This window comes from Aquila chrysaetos, chromosome 17 (genome assembly GCF_900496995.4).
Source record: "Aquila chrysaetos chrysaetos chromosome 17, bAquChr1.4, whole genome shotgun sequence".
Lineage (NCBI taxonomy): Eukaryota > Metazoa > Chordata > Aves > Accipitriformes > Accipitridae > Aquila > Aquila chrysaetos.
In genome coordinates, this window is record NC_044020.1 from 7,583,963 (window position 1) to 7,611,585 (window position 27,623).

At 42.2% G+C, this 27,623-nt stretch overlaps 1 protein-coding gene across 7 annotated transcripts in view; it reads right to left on the reverse strand.

Annotated features, from left to right (window-relative positions):
• The window catches only part of TBXAS1 (thromboxane A synthase 1), a 246,881-nt gene that overhangs the window by 131,987 nt on the left and 87,271 nt on the right, over nucleotides 1-27,623 (reverse strand). For all 7 annotated transcript variants that reach the window (XM_030041204.2, XM_030041203.2, XM_041129476.1 and 4 more), the window contains one exon: nucleotides 21,901-21,953. In XM_030041204.2, the coding sequence (XP_029897064.1) occupies nucleotides 21,901-21,953 (53 nt within the window). The remainder of the gene's footprint in view (nucleotides 1-21,900; nucleotides 21,954-27,623) is intronic.

Sequence of the window (27,623 nt, forward strand, 5' to 3'; positions counted from 1 at the left end):
GGGTCTCTCACTCTCTGCTGGTACACCCTCTATCTCCCTGCTCCCAGTTTAATCTGATCTTGTGGAGCCAGGGTCTGTCCTCGGGGGACTTCACACCATTGTGGATGCTGCAGAGGTACTGGGACCCACCCAATCCCACAACTCCTTAGGGATGCAGAGCTCCCTTTGCCAGCAGCATTCCCCCCCCAAGGCCCACAGGCACTCCATGCTTGACTGCTCTGCAGGGGGAGGAAGAAGTACCACCAGCAAGCAAAGGTTGCCTGCAGTCCCCTACCTTTGCCGATTGCTGGACCAGAAAGACTATGCAGGCGGCGCTGCCTTTGCTCTGCCAGGAGAGAGGAAGAGGAGGCTGGAGGCAGGCACAGGAGGGCCAGGCAGCTCAGAGCAGAACACAAGAACAATACCACAGATACTGCAAGACTGTGGTAATATTGATGCCTAATCATTGTGGTATGATATAGCTTAGTATCAATATATTGCTTATCACCTGTCTACACTGCAGCAACAGAACAGACAAGCAAACCCTGGGCTGAATTAAATTTAGCAACTGGAGGTTCCCATGGCAATGAAGCTGCAGCAGCACTGATTTCACCGAGGGCAAACAAGTCAGACAAGTATCTTGATTCCAAAGCAGGGTTTCACAGTCCACCTTGGCTCCCGTACCACCAAAACTCATAACAAACAAATGGCAGAGAAGAACAAGAAAATAATTTTCTACAGGAAGGAAGAGATCATCTTTTTTTCTCTGGTGGATTTCCAGAGGGAACTGTTATTTCCCAGATCCAACCCACAGGCTCCACTTGAACCTTAGATAGAGGTGGTATGCTCTATTAAAATAAACCTTTTTCACCTCTCCCAGTTTGCTAAACCACAGCAAAGTAGCTGTCTGTTAATGGTCAAACTTTTCTTCAGAATCCTAACAGGTGCGTAAGAAAGAGCTGAGGCCTCATTTTAAAGAGTGCTTTGATCACAGTCTTTGGCAAAAGACGATAATGCCCTACATGCCCCTTCCCCATGTACTTTGTACAATTTCTCTGGCATCAGAGAGGCAAAGCAAGCTCCCAAGGCAAAGACCTGTGCTGCTCCAAACCTACCCAGGATGATCAGCCATGAATACTGACGTCTCACGCTCACACCTTGCTTTTCTCTTCCCCTCTCCCAAGTTTATTGAGCTCCTTGTCTCATTTAATGGTTAGTGACTGATGCTCCTCCAACACACAGCTTTTTGCAGGAACCAAATACCTAACACCAGATTCCAAATCTGAATCGGAAGCTGATTATGTCTACCCGGATAGCTTAACTCTGACCACCAAAAGGCATCACATGATACATCATGCAAAGCACGTATGTGCGTGAGACACACACCTCCAGGTTATTTCAAACTTGGGAGGTTGCAGAGCTCCAGCTCCAGTCCACTGGAATAACAGGACAGTACTCACAGTCAGAGTCCTTACGTCACAGTGCACTTTGTGCTTGAAAGCATTCAGGACTAAAATTTGGGACAGGAGCATCTCCTACTCAAGCTGCTTTTATGAGAAAGTGACTCACAAGCCAAGCTTATGCAAACAAATCTATTCATCATCCTCCAACTCAGACCAGTCACCCGAACTCCCAGTTCTACTTCCACAGCTAAGCTCTTTCTTTTTTATTTACTCTTCTCTAACTTTCTATCTATAGGCACCTGTTTTTCCTTTCCTTATCCAGTTATAAATAAGGGCAGAGAAGGAGAAGAAGGGCAAAAAAATCCCCTAAAACTAATAAATTGAAAATACTGAAAAAATACCTTAAATTGCTTTTTAATCGAAGTTCTGCCTGCTGTTAAGGAATGATTGCTGTAAAGCACATGCAGACTACCATCTTTTATTGTACCCCGAACAGCAAAAGCTCTCTTCCTGGCTTTTTTCCATTCTCCTACTTTCTGTATATAATCTTTCTAACCTTTTCTAGAACACAAAAAGAAGAAGGTGTATATGGACATGCTTTGGAAGTCAAAATCCACAGGCTAGGAGCATGACTTCCATGATCTTCTCCTGAAGTTAAGGAAGAAGAACAAGTAATGCTAAGCATGAAACAGGATCATCTGAGCTATTCCATTTAGCAAACACAGGTCCAGAACCTGCAAAGCCACCAGAAAGATGCTTAACTGAGTTTTAACATATTTGAAATCCTTTGCAGGATCAAGGCCTCGGTCACAAACCAAAAGGATATCTCCCAACTAGGTTTTTGGGTTTTTTTCACTTGTTCCGAAATGACAAGTAAAAGATAAAATCCTCCTGAACAATAATCTATTCTTCCCAAGTAAATAACATATTCAGCCCTGCAATGTAACCTCATTTTGATTCTGTATTACTACATAAGGATATCACCAGTCTCACATAGACTCAGATTTAGTATTGAACAAAACCTGATATTCTTGTCAGAAATTTAATAAATAAGAGTTTGAGAAAAACAAAAGCCTCCTGGCAAGTGCATTACAAATGGATTCATGAATAATTTAGGACAGCACTTTTTATTAACTTTCTCTAGGTTAATCTTTTCACGGGGCTTGTCCACACACAAAAGTCCTACATTTAACTACAGTGATAACAGTACCATTACACTGCTTGACCCAACCCTTTGTAATATTTTCATGTAGGGCATTCAGGGCGTAATGCAAATGCTTGGGACTATCTAGCTCACTCCTGCAGAGAAACAAGAATGCGTGAATGTAGTACAGCGTCCTCACAGCGACACAACTCTGTCCACATGGGAATTTGTTGCAATACTGCCATTCCAGTAAAAATCAATTTCATGACCCATGCATGAGTGTAATTTTCCTGTATAGATGAGGCCTCAAGTTAAGTTATGCTGTTAGGGCAATTTTTATTAAATTTCAGTTTAAACTGCAGCCCTCCAAAACAGAGAAAAAAAATCCACATTTTTAGACCAGCAGCTTTAGCTCTGTTGGAAGGTGAGACGGGAAAGACCTGGTACCAGTACATCAACAGCATGAGGACCATTAGCTTCCTCCAGCAGCTGAAAGGGTGGATGATGAGCCATCGCCCCAGCGGGCTGCTGGTGCAGAAGCAGGCAGCCCTGGGCTGCACCGTCCCCAGGAGGGCCAGGCAAAAAGTTTTTCAGAAGCGTTCAACAGAGGGCATTGACCTACTCCCAGAAGTTGCGGAAAAGGCAGGCTGCCCTCCAGCGTGTTTACCAAAGGGCTCGGAGGTCAAGGGGGTGGTTACGTTACAGTATATTGAGCAAAGGAAGTTAATCTGCATCCAGAGTGTTTTAATAACTGAAGAGGCTACAAACACCCAACACACTCAACTGCAGCAGTTTGGTTTGTAAAAGCAGACAAGCACCGCTCTTACGGCAATTAACCAAAAAAAGACTTCTGCCTTGTGTTCAGGTTTCGCCCAAGATGCTGCGGTCGTCTTTGCAATGAGTCATTTAGTAAACGGCTTTTATCCATAAGAATAAGCAACAATCAGCAATGATTTCTGCTGTTTTGCCCATGCACCACCATTGCTTTCTGCAGAGATGTGGCCCAGGTGTCTCAACCCATGCCTAGTGCCTGCCACGGCCGTGGCCACAAAAGTTACCCCACACCGGTAAGAGATGCCTGCCAAGTCCAGCTACGAGCTGAGGCAGGAGCAGTGAGACAAGAAACACTTTGAACTGTCCGATCCCTCCTGCAACACTCAAGCACACCATGTCCCTTTCCAATGTTTGTCAGGGACCCCCCGGCAACGTAGATTTCTGTTCTCAAGCGATGTAGCAGATCAGTCAGCTACTTTTAATTTGAAAGACCAATTTAGCATTATCCTTTCTGTGCCCCCAGGATCATTCTGGCCACACTACACGGTCATCTGCTGCTGACAGCATCCCTCAGGTCCCGAGCCACGGACATGCTCTCTGAGCAAAGCTCACAGCAACATTGCCTTGCTGCACGGGAGAAGATGCGAGTGCGTGCGCAGTACATCATGGCAAAGGGCCACATGTTTTTGCATAACACCCGTGTGGGAAACACCTGCAACCCTTTCACCTTGTTCATAGTGCTGTTGTCAATTCACAGGAGACTTTGATCTCCCTATCTATTATCAGTCCCATGTATTACAAACACATCACATTAATCACAAAACACATATATGCTGTTAGGCAATAAACAAGGCTTTGTTTTCTATGCTGCAGTCTGGTAAAGTACACAAAGATCATCTGGAAAGCTAAACAAAAATAGAAAATTTTATTATCTCTATCTTCCTCAGGGAAGAGCAAAGAACCAAAAAGAAAAGGGGGGTGGGGGTGGGGAGAAGTATGCAAAGGTACAGAGATACAGGGGAAAAGGCTAATTTTCTTAGGAGACACTTCCTTAAAAAAGAGTTCCTCGATCACTCTGCCTCTTTTGCTTAGAGGCACCCATTCAGTGCAGGCAGAGAAACACAAAAACGAGTAGTGCGCTGCTTGTTTAAAATAGGAACGAAGCTTGGCGTTACTTGCTTAATTATTTCAGAGGTCAGCAGATTGATTTGTCATGAGCATTGTCCCCTTCCAGCTCTGGCAGGCGATTCAGACTCTGTAGGACTAAGTGATACGGAACAAACAGCTGAAAAGCCCAAACACAATCTTCACAGAAAGGGTTACTTTGGGCTGGGAGGAAAGGAAAGGAGGGGACAAAAAATTGTCAGGTACTGAGAGTCCCATTATTAATTGTGTTATGTTAGCAACTAGAGGTCTCCAAGGTCCCTGGGCCTTAATTTGGCAGGAGTTATACATAAGCAGAAGACTTATTCTACGCCTGTGAAGTCTACAATTTAAATAAACAGGAGCAACAAACAGCAGGGAAAACAAACAATGTCCTCCATTTTCCATCTGAGGGACTAGGGCACAGGCAAGTATGGAGGAGCCAGGAGTTGCCAGCAATCACCTATTTTTTTTTTTTTTTGACTCCCTGTGGGAACGGAGCTCCTCAGCTGCCATGTACACCTGGAAATCCCACGCCAGCTTTCTTCAGGCAGGGGGAAGTCTGCTGGAAAAGTCAGGAGCTAACTCCTGTGCCACTTCTCTTGTGTCCCGGGCTGTGACTCTAGCTGGCAGGGTACCTTCCTGGACTATTTTTATAAAGCACTGACAAACTGAGTATCTCTGGATTAGAGAACTGAGAAATGCGCATTACCACTTAAGAAAAAAAACAAAACCAAAAACACAAAAACCCCACAATGCCCTAAAAACAGGTGAACTTATTGCACATGAAAATGAAGTCCTGGTAGCACTGAGCAGTCTCAGGCACAGAAAAAAGTTTAAAAGCACAGCTCTGCCAACACACACACACGCCTCAGCCGGAGACTAATCCAACCCATTGTGTAAATTCATGAAAAAGACATGGCCACAGTGATTTCTATTTAAGAATAAATTGTTCCTCATTTCCTTTTTCGATGAACTACGCTTCTTTTCATGTCGTGAAAGCTTTAAAATAAGCACATAGAACTATTAATTTAATTCCTGACTGTATTAAAAATATCATGTAACAAGATGCCCAGACACTCGTGCACACTTTCTGGGCCGCTCTGTATTGCTATGCATCCACCTCTTTGTCCACATACCCGGGATTAAAAATGCTATCTTCTACATACCAAGAACCTCTGCACTATCTCAAACTTGCACCTTGCCAAAAGACCTCTCTTTTCTGACGTGCTTAAGGAAGTATCAAAAAAGGAAGAAAATTCCAGGATTATTTATATTCTCCCCACCACTAAAAGAACAGCTATTTTTAAAGGAGCTCCTCCCTTGTCAGGTGCAGTAAGAGACTCGTGGTACAAAAGTAATACATTTAGGGTTGACAATAAGGAGAAGGAGGGCTGATTAGGGCCATTACAAGGTACAGAGCTGGTAGAGTCTTTCAAGTACCTTACACCAGGGTGCAAATGAGATCTATTTCTGGGCATCTCTAACCCCAGCTGGGGTTTAGCAACTTGAGGGTGTCACACACATTTACTAATCCCTTCCCCCTTCCAAGTGAGCAGTGCGGAGACGCAGACTCTGCATGGCTGTGTTAATTCATTCATGAAATGAAGTAGATGACATTTACCCACATATAAGGAATGACAGGAATTAAATTAAGCTCACAAAGTGCCACGAAGAGAAAAAAAAACATCCCTGAATTATACAAGCATATTTGGCAATCTATGTCCATTTGGTTTTCTGAGGAAATCTGAGTCCACATCCAAGTGTAAGTACAAAACCTCATGCCCACGTTCAGGGGTCGGGAAGAGAAGCAGCAAAGGGGATGGACAGCAACAGCATCGTTTTGTTTCTTGCTCCAGGTGGGCTGTGGGAGAAGCCGGGCGCCGGGGCAGCGCGGAGCCGCGGGGTCCCGGGCTGTGCTCCTCCGCAGCTGGGGAGCTGCCGCTTCCCAGGGCTGGTGGGGTTTATTTTTATCCTGGCAACTGAGCTAAGATGATTGCCACCACCGCCGCCGCCGCTCCGCGTGCTTGCATCATACTGCTAGCGCTGATTAGCTACATCAGTATTCCACTTCATTAATGCAAAATGAAAGCTGTAAATAGGGTACTGCTTTTATAGGATGCTACTGGAAATGAGAAGTACTGTGATATTAATAAGAAACCAGTTGCTCCTCCTGCCTGGGTGTGCGGTGCTATTGCTACTGGGTGACGCTGAAAGCACTCATAGCTCTTCACCTCGGCAAGAGTGCCAGAAGAAGGTTTCTAAATCTTTTCCCATGGTGTTTCCCACCAAGCTTGGACTGTATTAGTCTGTGTTTTGTTACCCGTGTTTAGACTGTGACATTTTCACCAAAGCTTGTTTTGTCTGCGCTCATTAAAGCACAGTATGCCTGACTGACCTCATGTGATGGTGCAGCAGACGTTTCCTGTGGGTTTCAGCATATTTCTGTGCCTGGCCTTTCTGTGGGTTTGCGAGACGTGGTGTGAGAGCAGTGTCATCTCGGGCTCTTTGCACCTAATTCACTACCAAAGTACTCCTTTGCCATACCCTGAGAGAAAAACCATCAGGTTACTATTTCCAGAACACTGGATTACTATTTCTAGGGAAGGCTAAATCTGGGAGATAGCAAACTTTCTGTGTCTCCAAACTTTACTTGCTACCATCTAAACACTGTTCATTTGTATGGACTTGTACGAGTCTATTATTTATATTCAACAGTGCTACCTATTTTTATCCGTGCAGTGAAAAAAAAAAAAAAAAACAGGCTACAAGATGGCCGAGGAGGATAAGCAGACAATGTTACTTGGGCTAAACAAGGGCAGCCTTTTCTCCATCTTTTTTTTCCACGTAAGGGAGGGAGAGGGATCTGCTCAGCACTTATCCTGATTTCTAGTCAGAAGCTCTAAGCAGCTTCTCTTGACAGACAGGTAAGCAATTTCTGGGAAACAACAGGCAGTATTACCCTGGCAGGGCTACAGCCATTTTGTACAAGATAAATGGAGACAGAGCAGCGCACTTGAAGAAGATGAGGGATACGACTGTGATGCTACATCGAATAATATGGCTGAGAGAACACGTAGAAGAGGGGCGTGCAGCGCAGGGCAGCTTTCTAGCAAACCGAGGGGGACCCATCCAAATGGGTAACCATGAAGCCAGGGAAGATCCTCAGTGTCCCAGAAAGCTGGAGAGCATGTGTGTGTCGTGGTGCAGGCTCCAAGGAAAATTTGGGGACAGGGGACAAAAAGAGGAGAGCATATGTGCGACCATATGGAGAAAATGAAACAGGAAGGAGGTCAAAGGATTTAAATATAATTTACGATACTACGACATCGCAAGATACAGCAAGCTATAAAACAGGTTGACTATAATAAAACCACAAGTGTAATAAAGTTGCTGGTTACACACCCATCACTAAACTTCATATAAGTAAACACACTTCAAGATGACTGAAACAAAACCTGTGTGATCTGACTTCTGCCTCTCATAAAGCATTTCTGACCATGATAAAATTAAGGTTTGTATTATTTTTCCTCCCCGAGACTTGACATCAGAGTACAAAGAAAAGCTATCCATAAGTCTGCATTTCTGCAACCTTCATCTCATACATACTTTACATATCATGGCCAGGATTCAAGTGTGACTAGAGTTTTTCACATCTCCAGTTTTGGTTAGCCATTTTAGCCCTGAAGGAAAGAAAAGGCTTTCAGAAAACACTGAGTATCTCTATCTGCTGAAAAGTCATGTCCTCATACATATCTTCAAAAGAGGCATTCAGAACAGAGGCATTCAAAATCAGTAGGCTGTTTCTGTTTGTTTTGATTCTGCACTTCATCTTTGATTTCTTCATAGGCAAGACAGCTCACGTGCCTCCTGTAAATATGATCAGCAGTGGTGGACGATACAGTATTTTATTTTTTCATGTGTTTGAAATAAACATATACATAATTTTCTTTCAGTCTACTTCTTACTGGCATTCTGATCTTAAATCAATGAGAGCACTACAGTATATGGCACACCATCCCTTTTCATTCCTTTGCTCTGTTTATGTTAATGCAGACGCATGCATTTCTGAAATAATACTGTCTTAATATTAGAAAATTTTAATTCCTCAATGATAGATAGAACTCAGTATGCTGGGGTTTTGCATCATAAACATAACATGATGAAATGAGTAAGCCAAATTGAGTTTTGTGTAACTACACATGCATACACCGTTTTGTTGAGTAAGAAAGACGACACTTCGACTTTGTCATGGCTACCAGCCTGAAGATATCTGAAGTTTAAGCAAATGAAAGCACAGTTTCATAAGTGGGAAGCAATGGGCAACCCATTCATCTGGTTTGCGTGTGATAAAGACACAGATCCCAGCCAACACTGGACAGCGTTACTTAGGCAAGTAAAGGTTTGCCAGACTGGCCACGAGGGGGACAGTCATTGGGACTCGCTTTTCTTTCCTGATCTGCCTTAAAAAAATATGTTGAAACAAAGAAAAAAAAGGATAGTAACCACCTACTGAGCTCCTGGGAATGTATTTTTTTATGCTACAGCATATAAAATGCACACAGGAAAGATTCATTTTTTTAAATCCTTGCATACCTATGGTAGTGTGTACTTTTTCTATACATTCTTAAGATCTACACACATACACACAAAATCATTTAATTTTGTTAATGCATTATTAAATGCACACTAAGCCCAATAAAAGTCATTTCCCAAAGCTTTATGCATTTATCATGAAACCACTAGCAGAATTCTTTACAATAAAAATGCTAGCCATACACATGACCAAACTAAATTATCTTGGGAAATGGCTAATATCTGACCATGTGGAAATGTTAGAAAGCAGGGCTTTGTTATAGAACTAGAAGGAAAAAATAGATGTATTTTCTTACAGAAAAATTGCAACGATAAAAATATTTTTAATAGTAAAAAATGCTGCAGCTCCAGGAAATCTTCTTGAATCAATTCAATCTGTGTCATGCCGGACTTTAAAAACCCATTAAAAATAACCATGATAAATTTCCTAACCTCTTTCAGTGCACCACACAGAAGACAAAGGAAACTGCAATTCAACAGATAGAAAAGAAAGAAAAGAATGGAAAAACCTGATAGCTTGTGCATCAGCGGTAACATCCTCGCTAACAACAACGGGCAAATCTGCGCCACAAAGGACGAGAGGAGCAGGAGTGATGTGCACAGCTGACAATGGCACTCCAAAGTAATGACTTCCAGGAAAATCTGCTGCTACAAATGGACAACACGCTGCTAAGAAGTAGTTGAGTCACAAGTTTCATAACATGGCAAATTATTTCAGCCTAAAAACAGAAGTACTGAAAAACAGGATGTGTACAGCTCTGGTACAGCAACTATGAGGATAACATCCTACAAACAGCTAATATGTTCACCTGGTTTAAATTATTAAACCTCGCTGAAATCCATGTACGTTCAGGGATTTTTCGCAATATTTAATGTGCAGTTGTAAGACACAGATCATGTTTCAAACAGTAATATTAGTAAGAGCACTACCTAGTTGACCTATTTTCCATTTACCACCTTGTACATATTATCAGTTGTAACAAACACACTTCTTTTGCTGCTCCCTTTTTTTTTTTTTTTTTTGAGGGGAAGGGGGCAATTGTATAACAAATGGCATGTATGTCACCATATCCTGAAACAACCCAAATCCGTGAGGGCGGAGGAGTACATTTAGCACTGTCCTCTTCCATGGATGTATCGTTTCACCATGGAGCAGCAGGTCCTGTTCACCCACCTCCTTCTTCTGATGGCCAGCCAGGGCACAGCGTATCACACCGATGCTGGGACCCGCTTCCCACGTGCACACAGCACACATTTGAGCTCTATTCACAGCTGTCCCAGGCCCGCATATGGCTGCCCAGGGACATGAGCGAGATGTGGGCTCAAGAACATCTCCTCTTTGTCTCAGTCGTAGCTGCTTGGATGAAGACCTCAGGACTCCCACGGACCCGCCTCATTTCCGAGTCATCTGAGTAAATGTTATCATCCAACACCGCTTTGCTATGTTACTCCCCAAGCCCTCTGGATCTCTGGAGTCTGCTGGAGTGGTTTCCTAGAGCCCTTCCCTCCAAATGTTCAAGCATACACGAAACACCAGTAGTCGTACTTAGGATTTCTGAGAAGGCACTTTCTGAACCAAAAATTGCATTTTTAATTGCTCAAAGTCTACCTAGGAAAAAGGGAAAACAAGTTTATTTGAAAGCAGACCAATGTAAATACTTCATATTCCTTCTAAATATACAGGTATTGGGGCAAGATCAAGCAACTTGATCCTCACGCATGGACAGAGGTATAGCAGAGATACAACCCACTGAATCTATTCACAACCCCTATAAACAAAACAAAAAACTACAAGCACAACTGTAGGAGGAACCATCACTGAAGTAAATATATTGATCTATCAAAAATGATTGAAGACTGACAATAAAAGGGTTATAAATGCTTAGAAGAAAGAGAAAGCAAAAACACAAAACCAACCCACTGAAAAACTCCCACCTGCATTCACAGGGAAAAATGGACTGGAACAATAAAACACAATGGCAGTGCCTGTACGTCTTTGATAGCTGCCCCTCCCAAAAGCTGGAACAATCTTGCTATAAACCAAGCAAATGAAAATGTAAATGCATGAGCAATCATCTGGGGGATTCAGATGCTTCGTGTCCTGTAGGCAAAGAAGGAAGGGGGAAAAGGTAGGAAAGCAAGAGAATGCACCACTTTTTAATATTTGTAATTATTGATCATGCTCTCTCCTCACCTGGAGCCTTTTTAATCCAGCAGAGACCTTACAGTTAAATATGCAACGCTGCCTGCATGGCAGCTTTAGCGCTGCCAGCAACACCCGCTTGTCTTCTGACCTCAGTGCAATCTGCTGCTTGGACTCCTCCGGCAGGGACAACCTGAGGATTTTGGGGGTGCCAGCCGGAGCGAATCATGTAAGTGGCTGCCTGCAGAAATTCATGTTCAAAATGGCAAGCTCAAAAGAGGCACGGGATGGGGAAATAGGCTGAACACAGCGCCCAGAGCAGTCCCGTGGGTATGTATAAACACAGTGGTGCATCAAAGGGCTATCAGGGCATACTTGAAGGCTTATAAACTGTGTATTTGTTTAAATATTTTGCTAAGGAAATGAACATGAGGAAAATTATGGTAGTTTCACAAACTTGATTCTGTTCTTCACTATTGATGAAAATCCAGTTGCATTAGTTATCGGGCAAAAGCAAATAAAATGCCACTGACAGGGGAGAAAAGTTGGGTCTGTAGTAAGAATAAGTTTAGGTACTTCAAGTATTAATCTTCCCATTTTGCAATACACTGCCTCAAAAATCAGAATATAAATTATTTTAATAGAAAATAATGCAATATTTAATGGCTAATGCCTTTCCATGTGTCATTATGTTACCATCTGACCTATTTTAACATTAGCCTCTGTGCTGCACTTGTAGACCTACTTTCTCTTCGTCCTACCCCATGCACAGCATATTTCCTACTGGGCCAAATGGACAGCCAGTGGACATATAAAATTGTTAGGCTGCTTTGATAACATTTTACTTTGGCCCTTCACACAGAGTATTTCATAAGATGTTCCATGCGATAAAAGGTCCCAGAGAACCAGGATCCTCTCATAATGTCACTTTGAAAGACTCTGCAGCAATTCCCAGTGTCCTTCCCAAGATCCTTTTTCAATAAAATAGATTCCAACATTGACAGAAAAGCTTGGATTATTGCTGAGTGATAAAATGTCTACTACTAGCCCTTACAGAGTCAGAACATTGCTCCCAACTCACTCCTTTTTCTGTAAACTACTTTAAGATGTCTGGCTACGTCTTAAAATTTGCTGTACAAAACCTAATTTTATTCAATAGGCACCATCATCCAAAAATCAAAGTTATATAACATGAGAGAGACCTAAAAACATTGGGTCAAGATCCTCAAATAGTCATGGCTCTATGACTTTAATGGAGCTACACTGAAGTAAACAACAGCTTGAAGCTCCAGACCACTATTTTCAGGCTTGTTTACATGGGGAGAGAGGAGATTCTGGGACAAGACGTGATTTGAATCTTAATAAAGTTAGACTAGAAAAAACTCCTATGGGAGCACACCCCTATAGATACAATAATTGCTGGGGGAGATGGTTGGTTTTTTTCCCTGTTGTAGTTTGTGTCATTCCAGAACTGCTTTGTCTGTGCATGGGAGGTTTTTTGACATTACTATAGCTGTTTAATTATACCAGTACAATTTTATCAGTATGACTAAAATAAACCCTCCTTCAAGACAAGCCTTCAGGTTTAGCCACCAAATTTAATGGAAGGAAAGAAAGATTCACAATCCCCAGGGTAATGGTGGCTCAGCTCATTCCATGCTCCCCAAGCTAGAAAAAAAATAAAGAGAGCAACAGCTGAAAACAACTTCTCCCTCTGCAGTGGGGTATACTTTTGCCTATTGCCTGATGAAATCATACCCAGTTCACTACCAGCAGAAGGTCTGACATAAAGCAGACTCTCCAGGGAAAGAAGACAGGCAGTCGAACAGAGAAAAAGGGTAATTTGAAGATGGTGCCAAACCAACAAAGAAAAAGGAGATATTTTGTTCCCCTTACTACTAATAAAACATAGTAGACTAAAATTGATCCCCAGACTAATAAGGTAGAGGAAAAACTAAAACCTATATATGACAAAACAATAAAAAAGTAATGAAGAGATTTATGGAAGTATATAAAAACCTTGGAATGACGTAAAAATTGTCAGGTCATGTTACTGTTTTCAGTTCAACATGGATAAGAAAAACACAGAGGAATAAAAATTAGAGCATGGAGGAAAGATAGTATAGGGCTGGAGAGGATGGAGAGAAGTAAGAGAAAGAAAACAAAGCCAGAGCAAATATCTAGGGGTGGAGAGGGGGGAAATCACAGCAGGAAGCATGAACACAAAGCCCAGAAGACAAGGTTGTCAATGTAAAAAGAAAAAACAGAACAAACCCCAGAGCCAATGAAGTGGTGGCACCATCGAAGGACAACAGGCAGCAATTGACGGGAAGCGCCTCCACAGATACCTGGCAAAGCGTGGTCAGCCTCAAAGAGCAAAATATGACTATTTCTAAGAAACTAAGAGACATCCCCAGTCCATTCCTGTGCAACGCTTTGGTGTCCTAAGGGGCAGAGGCCCCACGAGGTCTTGTCTAAGGACCCCCCAAGCATGGGGAGAGAGGGTCTAACCAGCATCTGCATCCTGGAGCTCCTAGCAGATGGACATGGGGAAGGGACAGAGCCATGGATGCTCCAGCCTGTGCCAGGGCTCACAGAGAACGGGGACGTGCAACAGGCTGCTGATTTGCAGTTTCTTCTCTGCATCCTTCTTTTCCAGTGCCCAGTGGGGGATATGTGGGGAAGGGAAATCTCTTTTGCTTGATGCCTCTCATGGCACACAAGAAAGCAGTCACAAGCTGCTTTTGGGTTTCTTTGGGCTGCCACAAGGAAGCGTAAACTGGCACTAGAGTCACCTGGCGAGGCAATAACCTGACTCTCCTGTGAAGTGTTGGGCAACCAAGGAGGGCAGGAGTTGCTCCTGAGTTGCAGCATTAGTTTAAAGTTGATCTGCTTCAAAGGCTGCCAAGAAAGGGAAGGGGACACGCACACACACACACTGGGAGGGATGATGCATTTTCCTCCCTCTGTGGAGAGTGGGGGGAAATGATTCAGGAACTTCATTTAAAAATTACCATGCATGGCACTGGGAACACCAGTTCATAATCAAGTACATAGCAGGTGAAGCCAGAGACCATTAATAGCTACTGAACATTACATATTGTATGTATCCACTTCAGGCTTGCATGAATACTTCTGGGTGCTTTAGGAAATTCTAATGAAAGCATTTAATACGCACAGCCAAATCTACAATACTGCTGTTTTCCCACACTTTCTAGTGGGATTGGTATACTGAAATAATGCCTCAGATTCTTCAGTCTTTCAAAAGCCCTCAGCCTGCTTCTTCCCAAATGGTGGAAAGGGGGGAAAAATTACAAGGTAGACTTTACAGCCTGTGAGGAAGATTAACAAACACAAGCTCTGGTGGATGGTGAAGAGGGTAGATCAAGGTGAAACTAAGTCTAGGAAACTAGTTTTTATAACTGTGAGGTTCACTCAGAATATTTCCTCCCCCTGCCTTGAATTAGGATGACAGAGTCTGGTATGCAGGTGCTGATCACAATGGTGGTACATGATAAGAAGAGGCAATCTCTTTAGCAGTCCTATCCCAAGTCCTTTAAAATGACGATTCTAAGCATTAATTAGCTAAGAAGCAGGCAGTACAGATCAAAGATCACCCATGCTCTATATTAGGTGTAAAACGCTCCTCAGGCAGCATGTTTTCAAAAAAAACTTCAGTTTTCAAATAATCTTAACCTGGAGCTCACAAGGACTATACTTTAACAGCTTAGTGCTGCACAACCAACTTGCAAGGAAACAGAGAATGAAGAAACACCTCCCTGGGAGCGAATGGAGGTGAAACCTCCTCCTGGCCAAAGCTGCTACTTGCACATGCAGAAGCAGACCAAGATTTAATCAGGTTCCTCAAATGCTAAGATATGGTACAAGGGCCTGCTCTCTGCTTCCCTCGTCAATCTTAGGGGCTGACACCATTCTGGCCAATCTCCCAGGGCCTTTCCGAGCCGTACCAACCAGGGGATTTCCCTCTATGCGAACACTAATTCGCTGAAGCTACAAACACAGCAGTTTGCACATGCCATGAGTACAGAAACGAGCATCAGGAACATTGTGCAGGTGACAGGCGCTGTCCTTTGCTGCCTTGCCAAGAGCATATAAAATGTTGTCTGTCTCATTTGGTTGGATTTCAAACTCTCTTTCCAGAGGTGTAAAAGATTACATCAGGTCTTTGACTTACATTGGCTTGAACAGCTGTAGCAGAGTCATGGAGTAGTCATGGATGGAGGAAAGAAACTTGGAAAAAGCACAGCAGTGAGCACATGCGTGCAGCTCAGCCACCCCAGGGCAACGCCTGGAGTCTCAGAGAAGAGACAGAGAGCTTTGCATGCAGAAGAGTTTACCACTTGCATCAAACGTTTCCATCCAAATGGCTTTGCCTGCGCTGAGGGCTGGGACTGTGACATTTTGGTGTCTCTATCTGTGAATACCTAGAATACAAGTGTCCCTGGACCTGACTGGGACAGCAAGAGGCTACAGTAACAAATCAACAGCTATCACAGAGTAGACAAGTTCAAGTTGCATGGTTCTCATGGGAGGTCACAGTCCACACATAAGATTTGTCCATGGCTAAGAAGAGCTCATTAATGAATACCTTCAACATTACTTGTACACTAAGCATCAATTTGCAATGTTCCAGAGACCTAAGTACATTTGAAACATGCCAGAATTAAACTAGTCAACTAATTTACCATAAATTCTGCCTATAAACTGCATCCCACAGGTCTCCATATGCAGAACTTAAAATACTCCAGAATGATCAGGCAGCCCACAAAAACAATTACAACTGTAACAATAACACTAGACTCCAATTCTCAAAACAGTGTGGTATGCCACCTTTTGGGTAAATCTTTAGGCATCAGTCCCATAAAAGGCTATGTTTTTAAGACCAATTAGCTCTAGCGAGAAGAAGAGAAACTGGTGATGATATACCCGTAAGTAACTCACAGGACTTGTTCCAGCAGCTTGATTTAAATGTTGGAACTAACTATAACCAATACCTAATTATGGTTAAGCGTGGGGAGTCAGATGGAGACGTAGCATTGTACCGTGACACTACATTTCTGCCAGGAATATTGTTGGGTTTCAGTTCTTTTTTAAAAGACAATTTTTAAAAAATAGGTTACTAATAACAAATTCCAAAAATGTTAATTAAAAACAAAACAAAACAAACCCCCAAAAAACCAAAGAAGGGGTCTGAAAATTTAATTTAAGAATGTTAAGATTCTCCTATTGTTCAGTGAATTTTTGAGATGATCTTTTCCATTTCAGAGAGAAAGAATGGCTAGCACATTACACAGAGGAGCAATAAAATTGTCTACATGCAAAGTGCTGTCAAAAGAGAGGGTGGGGACGGGAAGAAATATTTTTCTCCCCCTTAACTTCTTTCACCTACAATAAACCTAGGTGTTTATGTGTACCAACAGCAGTAAAAATATTTTTCAGGCGCAAATGCAATTGTTTCTTTTATGGCCCTGATTCAGCAAGGTAGATAAACTTCTGCCTAACTTGAAGCATGTTGAGTAATACCATTGACTTTAATGGGGTTACTCATGTGCTCAAAGTTAGGCACATGTTTAAGGGGTCTGCTGTACTGTATCCACAGTTTGCAGTATTTAAAGGAAAAACAGGTAACTCATTCACAATAGCAATTCTGGGGCTGATCAACAATCCTACAGAGTCAAAGGACCTTATCACAACACATAAATGAGGAAACACAGTGAGAAAAAAATAACCTGGCCAAAAAAGTACATCATTCTTTAAGAAAACAAAAATCCAGGCAAGTGAGACTACCAAAAATCTTTATCAGGTTAAATGTGAAACAGAGATTATGAAGAGCTACAGATCAGAAATAGGAAGCCTGTTTTTCTTCCATCCCCCCTATCCTTGCCCAGGTATGATTTTCTCTGGCTGAAATATGAAAAGCAAATTTTTTAAAATATCAAAATAAAGGAAGGTCCACAGGAGAGGTAGTAAGTCCATTAGACCCCCAGTGCAAAAGGATAAGATTGTTTCATAAAACTAAATTATTTCTTTACATGAGCCTTCAGAGACAAAGATGAGAATACCTGTCCTGGGATTACTCTTTCCCCATAAAGCAGAATAAGGCTAGAAACAGAAAGGTTAAAAAAAAGTTTGTGAAATTAAAATGGCAATAAAGACACTATTTCTTCAGGTAAATTAACTGCATGATGAAGACATCAGCTGTTCCCTGTAGGAGGAGATCCTGCCCCTGTCCACCTCAGGTTTGCCCCAAGGTGTTTGAGGAGGGCAGAAGGAAAGACAAGGCTTTGAGAAAAGTTCCAGATGCCCAAATCCCAGAAACGCATGTCCCTCTTCTGTCCACAAAAGGGGAAAGCCCCAAACCTCTGCAGTGACTAACCAGTGTGCCTCAGCCCTGATGCAAAGGCCAGGAGCAGCAGCAAGAAAAACCTGTTTCTTGTCCACAACTGTTTGATTATAGACTCATCTGCAGAAATGCTAACTAGTGCCATCTGCAGCGACATTTTTTTGGGAGAGGAGAAGTCAAGCGTTAAGACAGAACCAACTCTGGCTGCATAGACTTCTGAAAAGCTGTCAGCTGCCAGCATAGCTTACAATCACAACTCACCCCTGGACACATTTCAAGTTAGGGACGGGTGCCATGATATATCCTAATCCTTTAAACCACCCAATCATTTAAGTGACCAGGCTTGATCTTGGTTCCAATAGTGACTTATGACAAAATCGTTTAAGGAATATTAGGACATCTTTAAAGAAAAAAACAAAACACCACCCACACATCAGACATTGAGTAACTCTGTAGACACCTTAAGAAAAATCGCCTGTCCTACTTTAAGTTGCTTTCTGTGTATTACTTCAAAACGTGCTGAAGTAACCCACTAAAAAACAAGATACTCTTTATATGGAAATGGAGCTCCATTCAAATCTGTGTTTTCATAAGATGCTTCAGGAGTGCCTGCACCTTGACATGCTTTCTGTAGTACTGTGCTGATCCTGGTATGCTTATGCTGGAGCCCAGCAGAGGCTCAGCATGGGTAGATGCAGTCTGCTGCTGGTGGTCTTATTAGGGATTGAGAATTGTTTATGACTGGATCTTGTTAGAAATGTTCTCATTAATTCCTCCCCCCATTAGAAAATGCAGATTTTGAGCTTGTCGCCTCCCTTTGCCAGTTCATAGCCTGACAACCCTGAGCCCAAACACCCCAATTGTGTTTTGCTTTCTAGAGGTGGTTTAATCCAAACTCCATCCTGTTGCTAGTCCTAGACCCATCTCTTCACCTCTGCCTTACTTTGTTCTTGTCCTCTTTAGCACTTCTACTACATAGTTGTTCAGACATCTCACAGCAGGTTGAAGCTGAGAGTTCAAGTGAAGGAAGAGTAAGAATAGTGTTTGACCTGCTGCAAGCTGTTTCAGATGCAGAAGTACATGAAGAAAGAGTGTCACCCTACAAATTGCACCGAATGTTAATCTTCTGTTCTTACTCTTTGTTTATACACAGCGACATCTATGTTATGAACTCTTACACTCTTCCCCACATCCAAATGCATTGCTACAGATGAAGGCAGAATAGGTTCATTCATCCCAGAGGCAATCACCTGCCCATGTGGGGCTGTATCATATTTTCTGTTCCTTCACCAGTAGCGTATTGTTGGGCCACAAATATATTTATTACTTTGGCACTATTCTGCAACTCCAAATCAGCCATACATGCTTACAGTGCTGTAAAGTCATAATGATGCAATCGCAGTAGAGTGGTCAAATGCATATGAAGTGCGTATATAAAGTAAAATTAACTCACTGACTCTACAGATCTGCTCATGTTGTAGCAGTTGCTTTTCTGATTCCATAAAGTATACTCTCCCACTTTATTTCTCCTCTTCAACCCAGAAGCTCTTTGTTTCTCTGTCTGCTCTTACCACCTATTTCTGATCAGTAGCCACAACCTACAACTGAAATGGAACAATTGGATATGGTGGGGGTGAAAATAAAGTATCAAAACATCAAAGTTCATCCCCCCAAAAAAGTGACATAAGTCACTAATTTCCACAGAAACCAGGACTACTTTCCTGCAAAACTCTTACGACAAAAAGGAGAATATTCAAGACGAATCTTAACATGTATCAGTACATTGCTTTCCAAATAGGATATTCTTCACTTTTTATTTTTGTTATGGAGAACCAGCACACATATTTTAGAGGAGGTATTTTTATAGAAGGTACTCCAGACTACAGCTGAACCAAAGACTACCACTCTCTTGCAGGATCTCTTCAAAAGTCATGTCAGTGGCGTGGACTCCCCCGTTGAACAGAAATGTTCCAAATCTGCTTTTGCACCAAACCACAGCTGTTTGTTTCTGCCTTGGCCTCCATCTTGGGCCATCTCTGTATGAAAACAGATGGTTTTCACAGCACACACTCACAACTGAAGACTATTTGCATTGTCTCTCTCTATAAAAGAGTAATACCATCACCTCTCCTTTGGATCTGCACACGGGAGCGAAGAAAAAAAAAAAATGCTTTTGTGACCTACAAAAGCCTTACTTGAAATAATTCCCTACGACTTGAGGCCTTTTGGAATGGAAGGGATATATTGTTTTGACTTGATTAAAGCTGAAAAGTTGATTTGACATCCTGTTGTCAAGGAAACCAATTCACACACAAAAGAAAACAGTTGTGATGGTATCATTCAGACTATTCAAGTGACCTTAGAAAGAAAAAAAGGCTTCAGTTCCAAAGATTTGTATTCAACTCACTTCACCACTGTAGAAATAAAGATCATTGCTCTTTATGCTTATTGGAAAGCAGTATTCAATCTGGAAAAAGCAAAATGCCACATCTCCTTCCAAGTGCCAGATCCAATAGTTTGCTGGGACCATACACATAAACACACCTACCATTTATTGCCTGTTTCAAAGAACCACAGAAAGAAACACACAGAAGACGTATAGGGATGGAGAAGGAATTTCTTTAGTTGACAGGACCATGATAAATAGCCCCCAACACATACCACACCTATTGAACAGCAGCTCACAAACCAGGTTTTAAAACATCCTTCTTCAACTACAAATAAAGCTTACCTCAAGCACAGTAATGTTTGAGCCCAGCTTTGTTTTCCTGGGAGATATCAAAAAGCAGCATTTTTTTCTCGGCCAGCCTCCTCGATCCCTCACATGTTTTTCATGCATACAATAAATGGGACATAGTTATGCTCAATCTGCTCACTCCTCCTACCTACAGCGTCCCAAAGAGGCAGAACTGTCCTGGCTGACCACTACCACCATCATCCAGCTTTGCAGCCCATGCAAGTCTCACAGAGGTTTCATTCCCTAACAGCTGTGGGTCTATTGGAAAAATGAAACTTTCTATCTATCTGCTCACACGCTGTAATTATACATTTCTTTCTCCAATGACATAGCCTTTGCCTGGCCGAGTGAGCAGACAGACGACTAAATAGCAACTTGTCTTGAATTCAGCTTAGAAAAAAATAGGCATGATATTAATAAGGAGGGAAATACACTGAGGAATGAATGCCAGTGTTCTTACATTATTGTCATTTAAGGGCATCACACCAAAGGTCACGGAGATAATAAGCCTCAGTCATTTTCCATTTGTTACACAACATACAAATTGCCACAGTGTTAATGAATATCTTTCTCCATTCCTGGCCAGCTAAGACACTGTATTATTTCCTCTTAGACAAGTACCTAACCCTTGGAATTCATTATTTCCATCACTTCTTGCAGCACTTTGTCCTTAGGGCTGAGCATAAATGCCACAAGGCGGCTGTGGCTGGAGCATCAAATGCTTCATATGGCTGAGCCTGACTTCTTTCTGATAGGGCTTTTTTGCTGGAAGAGCATACAAAGCATATTTATATCATTTATGATCAAATATGCACACACACATTCATATACGCTCTCTTACAAGTGTCTAAAACCCTTTGCAGAACATAGGGAAAAATTGTGACATTGTCTGTACTTTGTGGATATTGCTTGATACTTATATACTGAAATAATAGTTATGCTAGAAACACCAACTGACCACAACAATAGAAGCTACTATGAAATAACTGCATTTCCACTTAAAATTATGACAACTGGGAAGTAGTTTTTTGGAACAGAAATAACATTCACAGAAATGTGGAAGGGCTTGTATGAAGGGATATTACTGCTTAAACCCTCTTTGCTCCCAATAAACTGCTAAGATATCACAGCTGAGCTATAGAGAGAGGAATGCCTCATTTCTAATCTGTACTTCATTGTATTTTAAGTTTAGGAATTTTGCATAAATACAGTTAGCAACAGCTGAACCAAATTTATACTATTTTATAAACTAAGTGAGGTTTTTTTAAGATGATAAATTATTATTTCTGCTGTTCACTGTAAGTATAAAGAATATGCAGATGAAAAGAGAATATTGAAAGCTGGTAGCTTTGTACAGTTCTGAAAAAGACTAAACTTTATGTACATAATTAAAATTAGAAAGAGAAGAATGAAGTCCAACAGCAAATGCTGAACTAAAATAAGCCAAGGTTACTTTCTGCACATAATCAAACAACCTCCACCTCTGTCCCCCAGACTGAAACACCGCACTCTGCATTTTGATTAATATCTTATCTTGGTATTTTCTCCTCTCCCACCCAACAAACCCAAACAGCAAAAGCCAGAAAAGAAGAAAGCTGATGGCACTGCTAAGCTTACCCACAAACAGGTCCATACTCCGTTATGAGTTTTGTGTGATTTTCCCAAAAACCCTGGATAAAAGAAAAATAACAAAGTATTTTAGAACACTACTTAACAGAAACTCTATTATACAGTGTTGCTAACACTCATACCAAAGCTTTGAACCTCAGTGAGGAGAACCACAGTATTAACTCATAACCTCACCTTTCTCTCATTGTCCATCTGTGACAGTAGAGTCTAAAAATTATGACTAAAAAAAAATCCCAGCCCCCAAGAAGACCTGGAATGACTTGAAACATGTTTTCATCAGGGTTTTACACTCCAAAATATGTTACCATTTAATAATTTTTTTTTAATACTAATTTCACGAATGGGGTCCTGACAATTTTTTTCTAATCTGTGTGTGGATGGAAAAACTGATAGAGAAATTAATAATAGAATAAGTATATGTCTTACTACACACAAGAGAAACACAGGGAACATGGAAAGGTTGTCTTGTTTTGGTTTTAGTTACATTGTTAAAAAAACCCCAAACCTGCAAAGTTGGAGTTTAGCACAAGGCAGTCACCTGGGACGCTCTGCAGAATAGTAAATAGATTTATTTTAACAAACTTTTAGAATTTTTACTGTGTTTCGTTTTCATAATTGATGAAAATTGGTATCCATTTATCTAAATAAACCTGCCACTATACTAAATTGTTAGTGTCCTAAATGAATTCAAATTGATTAATCTGAAAGAAGGTGTGCAAAATGTATCCCCAAAAGTGAATATAAAAAACCCTGTTTTAACAAAACTGCGATATTTGAGAATCGTACTGCATTGTGTTTGTAACTTGTCTATGGAAAAATAACACATTTGACTGCATTAATCTGCATTTATATTAATTCAAGAAAGACTATTGTGATCTATCTTCATTCTTCAGAGAAAATTCACTAACAAAGTAGAATACTTATGCCTCTTACTGAATCTTTCTTATTCTTTATGACATACTGCAGAATATTAGCTAGAACAATATGAACTATCGTAAATACATTAACCACAAACATAAATAAACAAGACCATGTAATGTGTGTGTGCTTTGGGAGCATTTTACCACACTAAGCAAAAGAAAATCTGGTAATCAAAAGTAGTTATCCTACTTATCACCCTCGGGTGCTAATTTATCACCCAAATTAGCAAAGCACTTGCCACCACCTACAGTCCTCCTCTTACAGAGCCCTTCAACTGTTTTTTATTCTTAATACAGTTGTGCTTTTGGTTTTTTTAATCCTGGACTTGCAATATGTTTATTCTACAGGACAACATGCCTCCAGGTTAAGGCAAGAACTTTAGGTTTTCCTTAAGCTACAAAAAGCTGAAGCACCGGATAGTGTGTAAGAAAACACAGTAAAGATAAAATTATGAAAATGATGGTTTAGATGATTGCCTGAAAAAAATATATTCTCACCTGAAAAATACTACTAAGGTAAGCAGAAAAGCCTCATCCATTAGCACACAGAAACTAAGGCGGACAAAGCCTTTGTGATACCACAAACACATACAGCTAACTCAGAGGCTTTTATCTGCAGACACCGAGGGAGGGGAAAAGGTACATACGCATTCACACTGACCAGCATTTTGCTATAGCGATACTTCAGCAGTAGCAGGATTTCAGCCTGCAACTGCTACGATTTCAGCATTACAAAGGTTGCCTACTGCCTTCCCCTGCTGATACAAGGGGAAATCCTGGGGCCAAATTCCCCCCAGCGCTATTCTCCAGGCAGCCACCTAAGACTGCGTAAAGCAGGCTCAGCTCATCGGTGCACTCTGACCGCTTTGCCTGGGAGAGTGACTCCAACCTGCGCAAACACAGCTGACATTTACAGCCACGCTGAGGCACCAGCGCGATACAGGGTTCTGCTCAAGGTTACCGGGCAGAGTCGAACACGGGGTGCAAAGCACTGCTGTATCACACCGCTATCGGCTGCACGGGGCAGAGGGACTTCCAGTCTCGTGAGACGATGCCGAATCAGGTCTGCCCTCCAGCCCGCTTTCCTCCTGGCCTGGGCCGTCAGGGAGGACATCCCAAACCACAGCCTGAACCTTGCCTATGTTTTGCTTTGGATCGCGAGCACGCGCGTAGGTATTGCACTTGCTGTATCCACCAGCTGCATTCCAGCGAGCCAGCAGGATATTAACATTTACAAGAAGCCTAGGCTTTAAATGATTCAGTGAAAAAGCCTTCCAGAAAGCCGGCTTCTTGGAATCGCTGCTCCTGGCTCACTACAGTAGAGGGGTCAGGCAGAACACATTTCAAATCAGGCCTGTTAACCAATAACTGGTTTTCCACCTCCAGCTCTCCTAAATGATTGCCCTGGCTTAAAATTAACCACGCTTAGTTTTTCTTCCCCAAAGTGAAAAGTACACGTCTGCAGGATGGGGGGAGAGGAGAAGTTGAAAAGTATCTGGGAGAGATTGCGAGACAGCATCCTCATAAAAAAAAAAGCGCTCGTTCTCTACAATCCAGGATACTTTCTCACGTTCTGCAGCACCGCACACGCATACACACCACTGCCTGCCTCCACCGTCCCCCCCCGGGCCCCGGTGCTATCCTGGCCCCCTTCACGGGCCTGGCGAGCACCCGGGAGCAGGTCTCGTCGGGCTGCCGGGGAAAGACGAGCAAACAGCACACGCAGAGTCCGGTGAGGCTGCGGTGGCTGGAGCGTGGGCAAGGCAGAGGGAACGCGGGTGTGCATCCCTTACAAGCCAAGGCAGGCCTTTCAGCTGGAGGAAGCTGGGGTTGTATGAAGGCACTCGCGTTTCTTCTCGATAGCCATGCAGAAGGCCTATGACCCTGCGGCGGTCTCAGTACACAGTGAGGGCATATGCCACGTCCACATAGCTCTGCCCGTTTTGCAGCATCATCCCTGAACGCAGCTTCCAGTAGACAGGTACCTTGAAAACATCCTCCTCCTCCTCCTATGAGTCATGTTTGAGGCACAGCAAGCTTCGTAAGTGCTTTCGGTAACTTATTTACACTAGCTGAGGTCGATCTGCTCCAAGGCTCATTATTGCGGGTTTGTCCAGGTTTATAATTGCAATTGTACTTAGTACCTACAGGATAACTAAGCACCTGCCCACCAGCAGCAACTGTTTTACAAGAAAACAGAGGTAGAGACCTCTCTTTGACTCAAGATCACCCAGTGGGTAAACACAAGGAGAGGAAGCGAACTCAGAAATGGTGCCTGCTGACATGTACCCAGGGGCTTAAACAGCCATAAAACAGGAGCTATAATGAAGCAATGGGGGGGGGGGGTTAGGAAGGGGATAATCAGGGAAAAATGGAAACATATGTAGTCTGATTTTTTAGGAAAACAGAAGAAAACTGAAAAGCAAAACAATGCATGGTCTTACGAGATGACACCATGTGCATCAGGAGGAACCGTAGCACATTAAACAGTCACTCGTAACAATGAAGTGTAAAAGCATAGTCAGTAATGCTGTTCCAAGTCAGAAAAATCACTTAGCTTTTTCTTTGTTTGGAAGCTGCAGAATATGGATTGTCATCAACAACTCAGAAAAGGGTTAGGGCAGGGGGGACTTGCTGTGTGTGGCCCCTACAGTGAGGTACCAGCCTGATGACAGCCCATTATCAAACATGATAATGCAGGAGTATGAAAAGCTTCTTTCCCTGAAGAAAGCATATTTTACAGCATCTGGTATACCATGGAAACAGCAGCTCAAGTGGGCTGACTGCTGCACACCCAGAAGGCTTCTTTGTTTACATGGCTGGCGGTTGCCTCCCTACAGGGAATTTGCATTCTCCCCTTCCTCTGAGCGTGTATCATCAGCTGCATCTGTGGGCAGAACCACTCACAAGGCCAAATCCCGCTTTCAGGGATACGGGTGCAACCCCTATGGAAGGGAATAAGATTTGGGTCTGCATCAGCCAGAGCAAAGTCTGGTCATTGCCAACCATCTATCTTGAGATATCGAACGTTGAGGCTTCAGCTTGAGCAGCGCACACATGAAAGGGCTTTAGAAAGGGCTCTGTTGGCTCAAGTATCCCCTTTCCTTTTTTCAATAGATTCTGCCACTCCAAGACAGATCCTTCAGCAATTTCCCCGTTGTTGCATATTCACCTTGCTAGTTCCTCACAGCAAGAAAAAAATTTGCAGCAATGTCATCTTCCCTCCTTGCTGAAAATGGGTGTAGGCACTAAGCCAAAGTTTTCAGAAAAAGGCAGTAGTACCATGCATTTTGATTTTTGGGGTGTCTAACATGAGGCATATCCAACCTATTCTTACTAGTTGCTTGATACCTGCAGATCTCATGGCTGCAAATGGGGACTTAAGTGACTTTAAGCTTAAGCTGAAGCTTAAAGTGACCCAGACTGTATGGAGGATGCTTTGTAACATTTCATCTTGCTGCAGCTGAAAAAAAAATCGTGTGGTTTATGAACTTAGCTGTAGTCCCTAAGAGTCACTAGATAAAATGGTTTGAAGAAGGCCACAAAGCTGGGATACAGCAGATGCATGCTCTTGACAGTAACTCAAAATCTGGACTCCAAAAAAGCGACCTCGAGAATGCAATAACGGTAGTCCTTGAATTTTGTAGTGTACTGAATGCCACAAAAGCTACTGAGCTGTGTGGAGATGGATATGGTGTGCCCAGCAAAATCCACTGCTAGTGGGAAACATTACCCATGCAAGAATAGCCAAGGGAAAAAGGCTTCTTTTGTTGCCCCTTTCTGAAAAGCATCACATATTACTTGATGTCAGTCGCTTACCAAGACAGCCTGGATTCAAACCTGTGATTCAGAGGCCAAAGACACCGCATCCCATCACTAGTCCCATATATGCTACACCCTCACCACCCTGCAGTCAGATGTGATGTTCTGTTTCACTGTGATATTAATAACCACAGCATCATTGTCTGAGTGCACACCTCATATCAAGAGACAAAAATCTACACAGTTATTTATGGTACATAATGACAATGAATGACATTTATGGATCAGAGTTTTGGTATTCAATGGGCTTCACATGTCTTTTTTTCTTTAGACCACCTGGAAAAAAACAACTGCTAATAACCTAGTACCCAAGCTGATTTTTTTTTTTTAATACAAGCTAACATTTAATTAAAGCAACCTTGTATCAGACTGCAGTCCACTTTGAAGGAATGACCCCAGACTGTACATCATCTCCAGTAATAATCCTAGTGAAAACACTAGGATGCCAGCAGACAAGAGGAGGAAAACAGCATGAACTTCTAACCAGCCTGATTCTGAGCCATGTACATAGTTTGTTTCCTTTGATCGTTACCCTTAATGGCTGTCCTCTGTGTGTAATTTGGTTTAATTTATGTGTATGCCATTTCAGATTTTAAAAAACACATATAGCCCTTCCAAATTTATTAAAAGCAGCCTTCCTACCCTTAATAGTTATTAAGAGAGGTTAGTGTTATGTAATTAAGTTAATCCTCATCTGTAAAGGCTAATTAACTGAACACTAATTGAATCTGCATATGAAAATTTGGACAATGTGTTCTCATTACACAATTAAAAAAAAATTACCTGAACTAAATACCAAACAAATTGTAAATTTTTTCCTTCTACCTTTTCAGGTCTTTAATAAAAACTAAGTGGGCAGGTTTATTCCTGTGTGCTGCATTAGCCCTCGCTGTCTGGAACAAGGAGCTGTCGTATCACTGTTCGGAGAAACTGCTCAAGTCCTTCCCTTAAAGATGGTTGTTTCCTCTC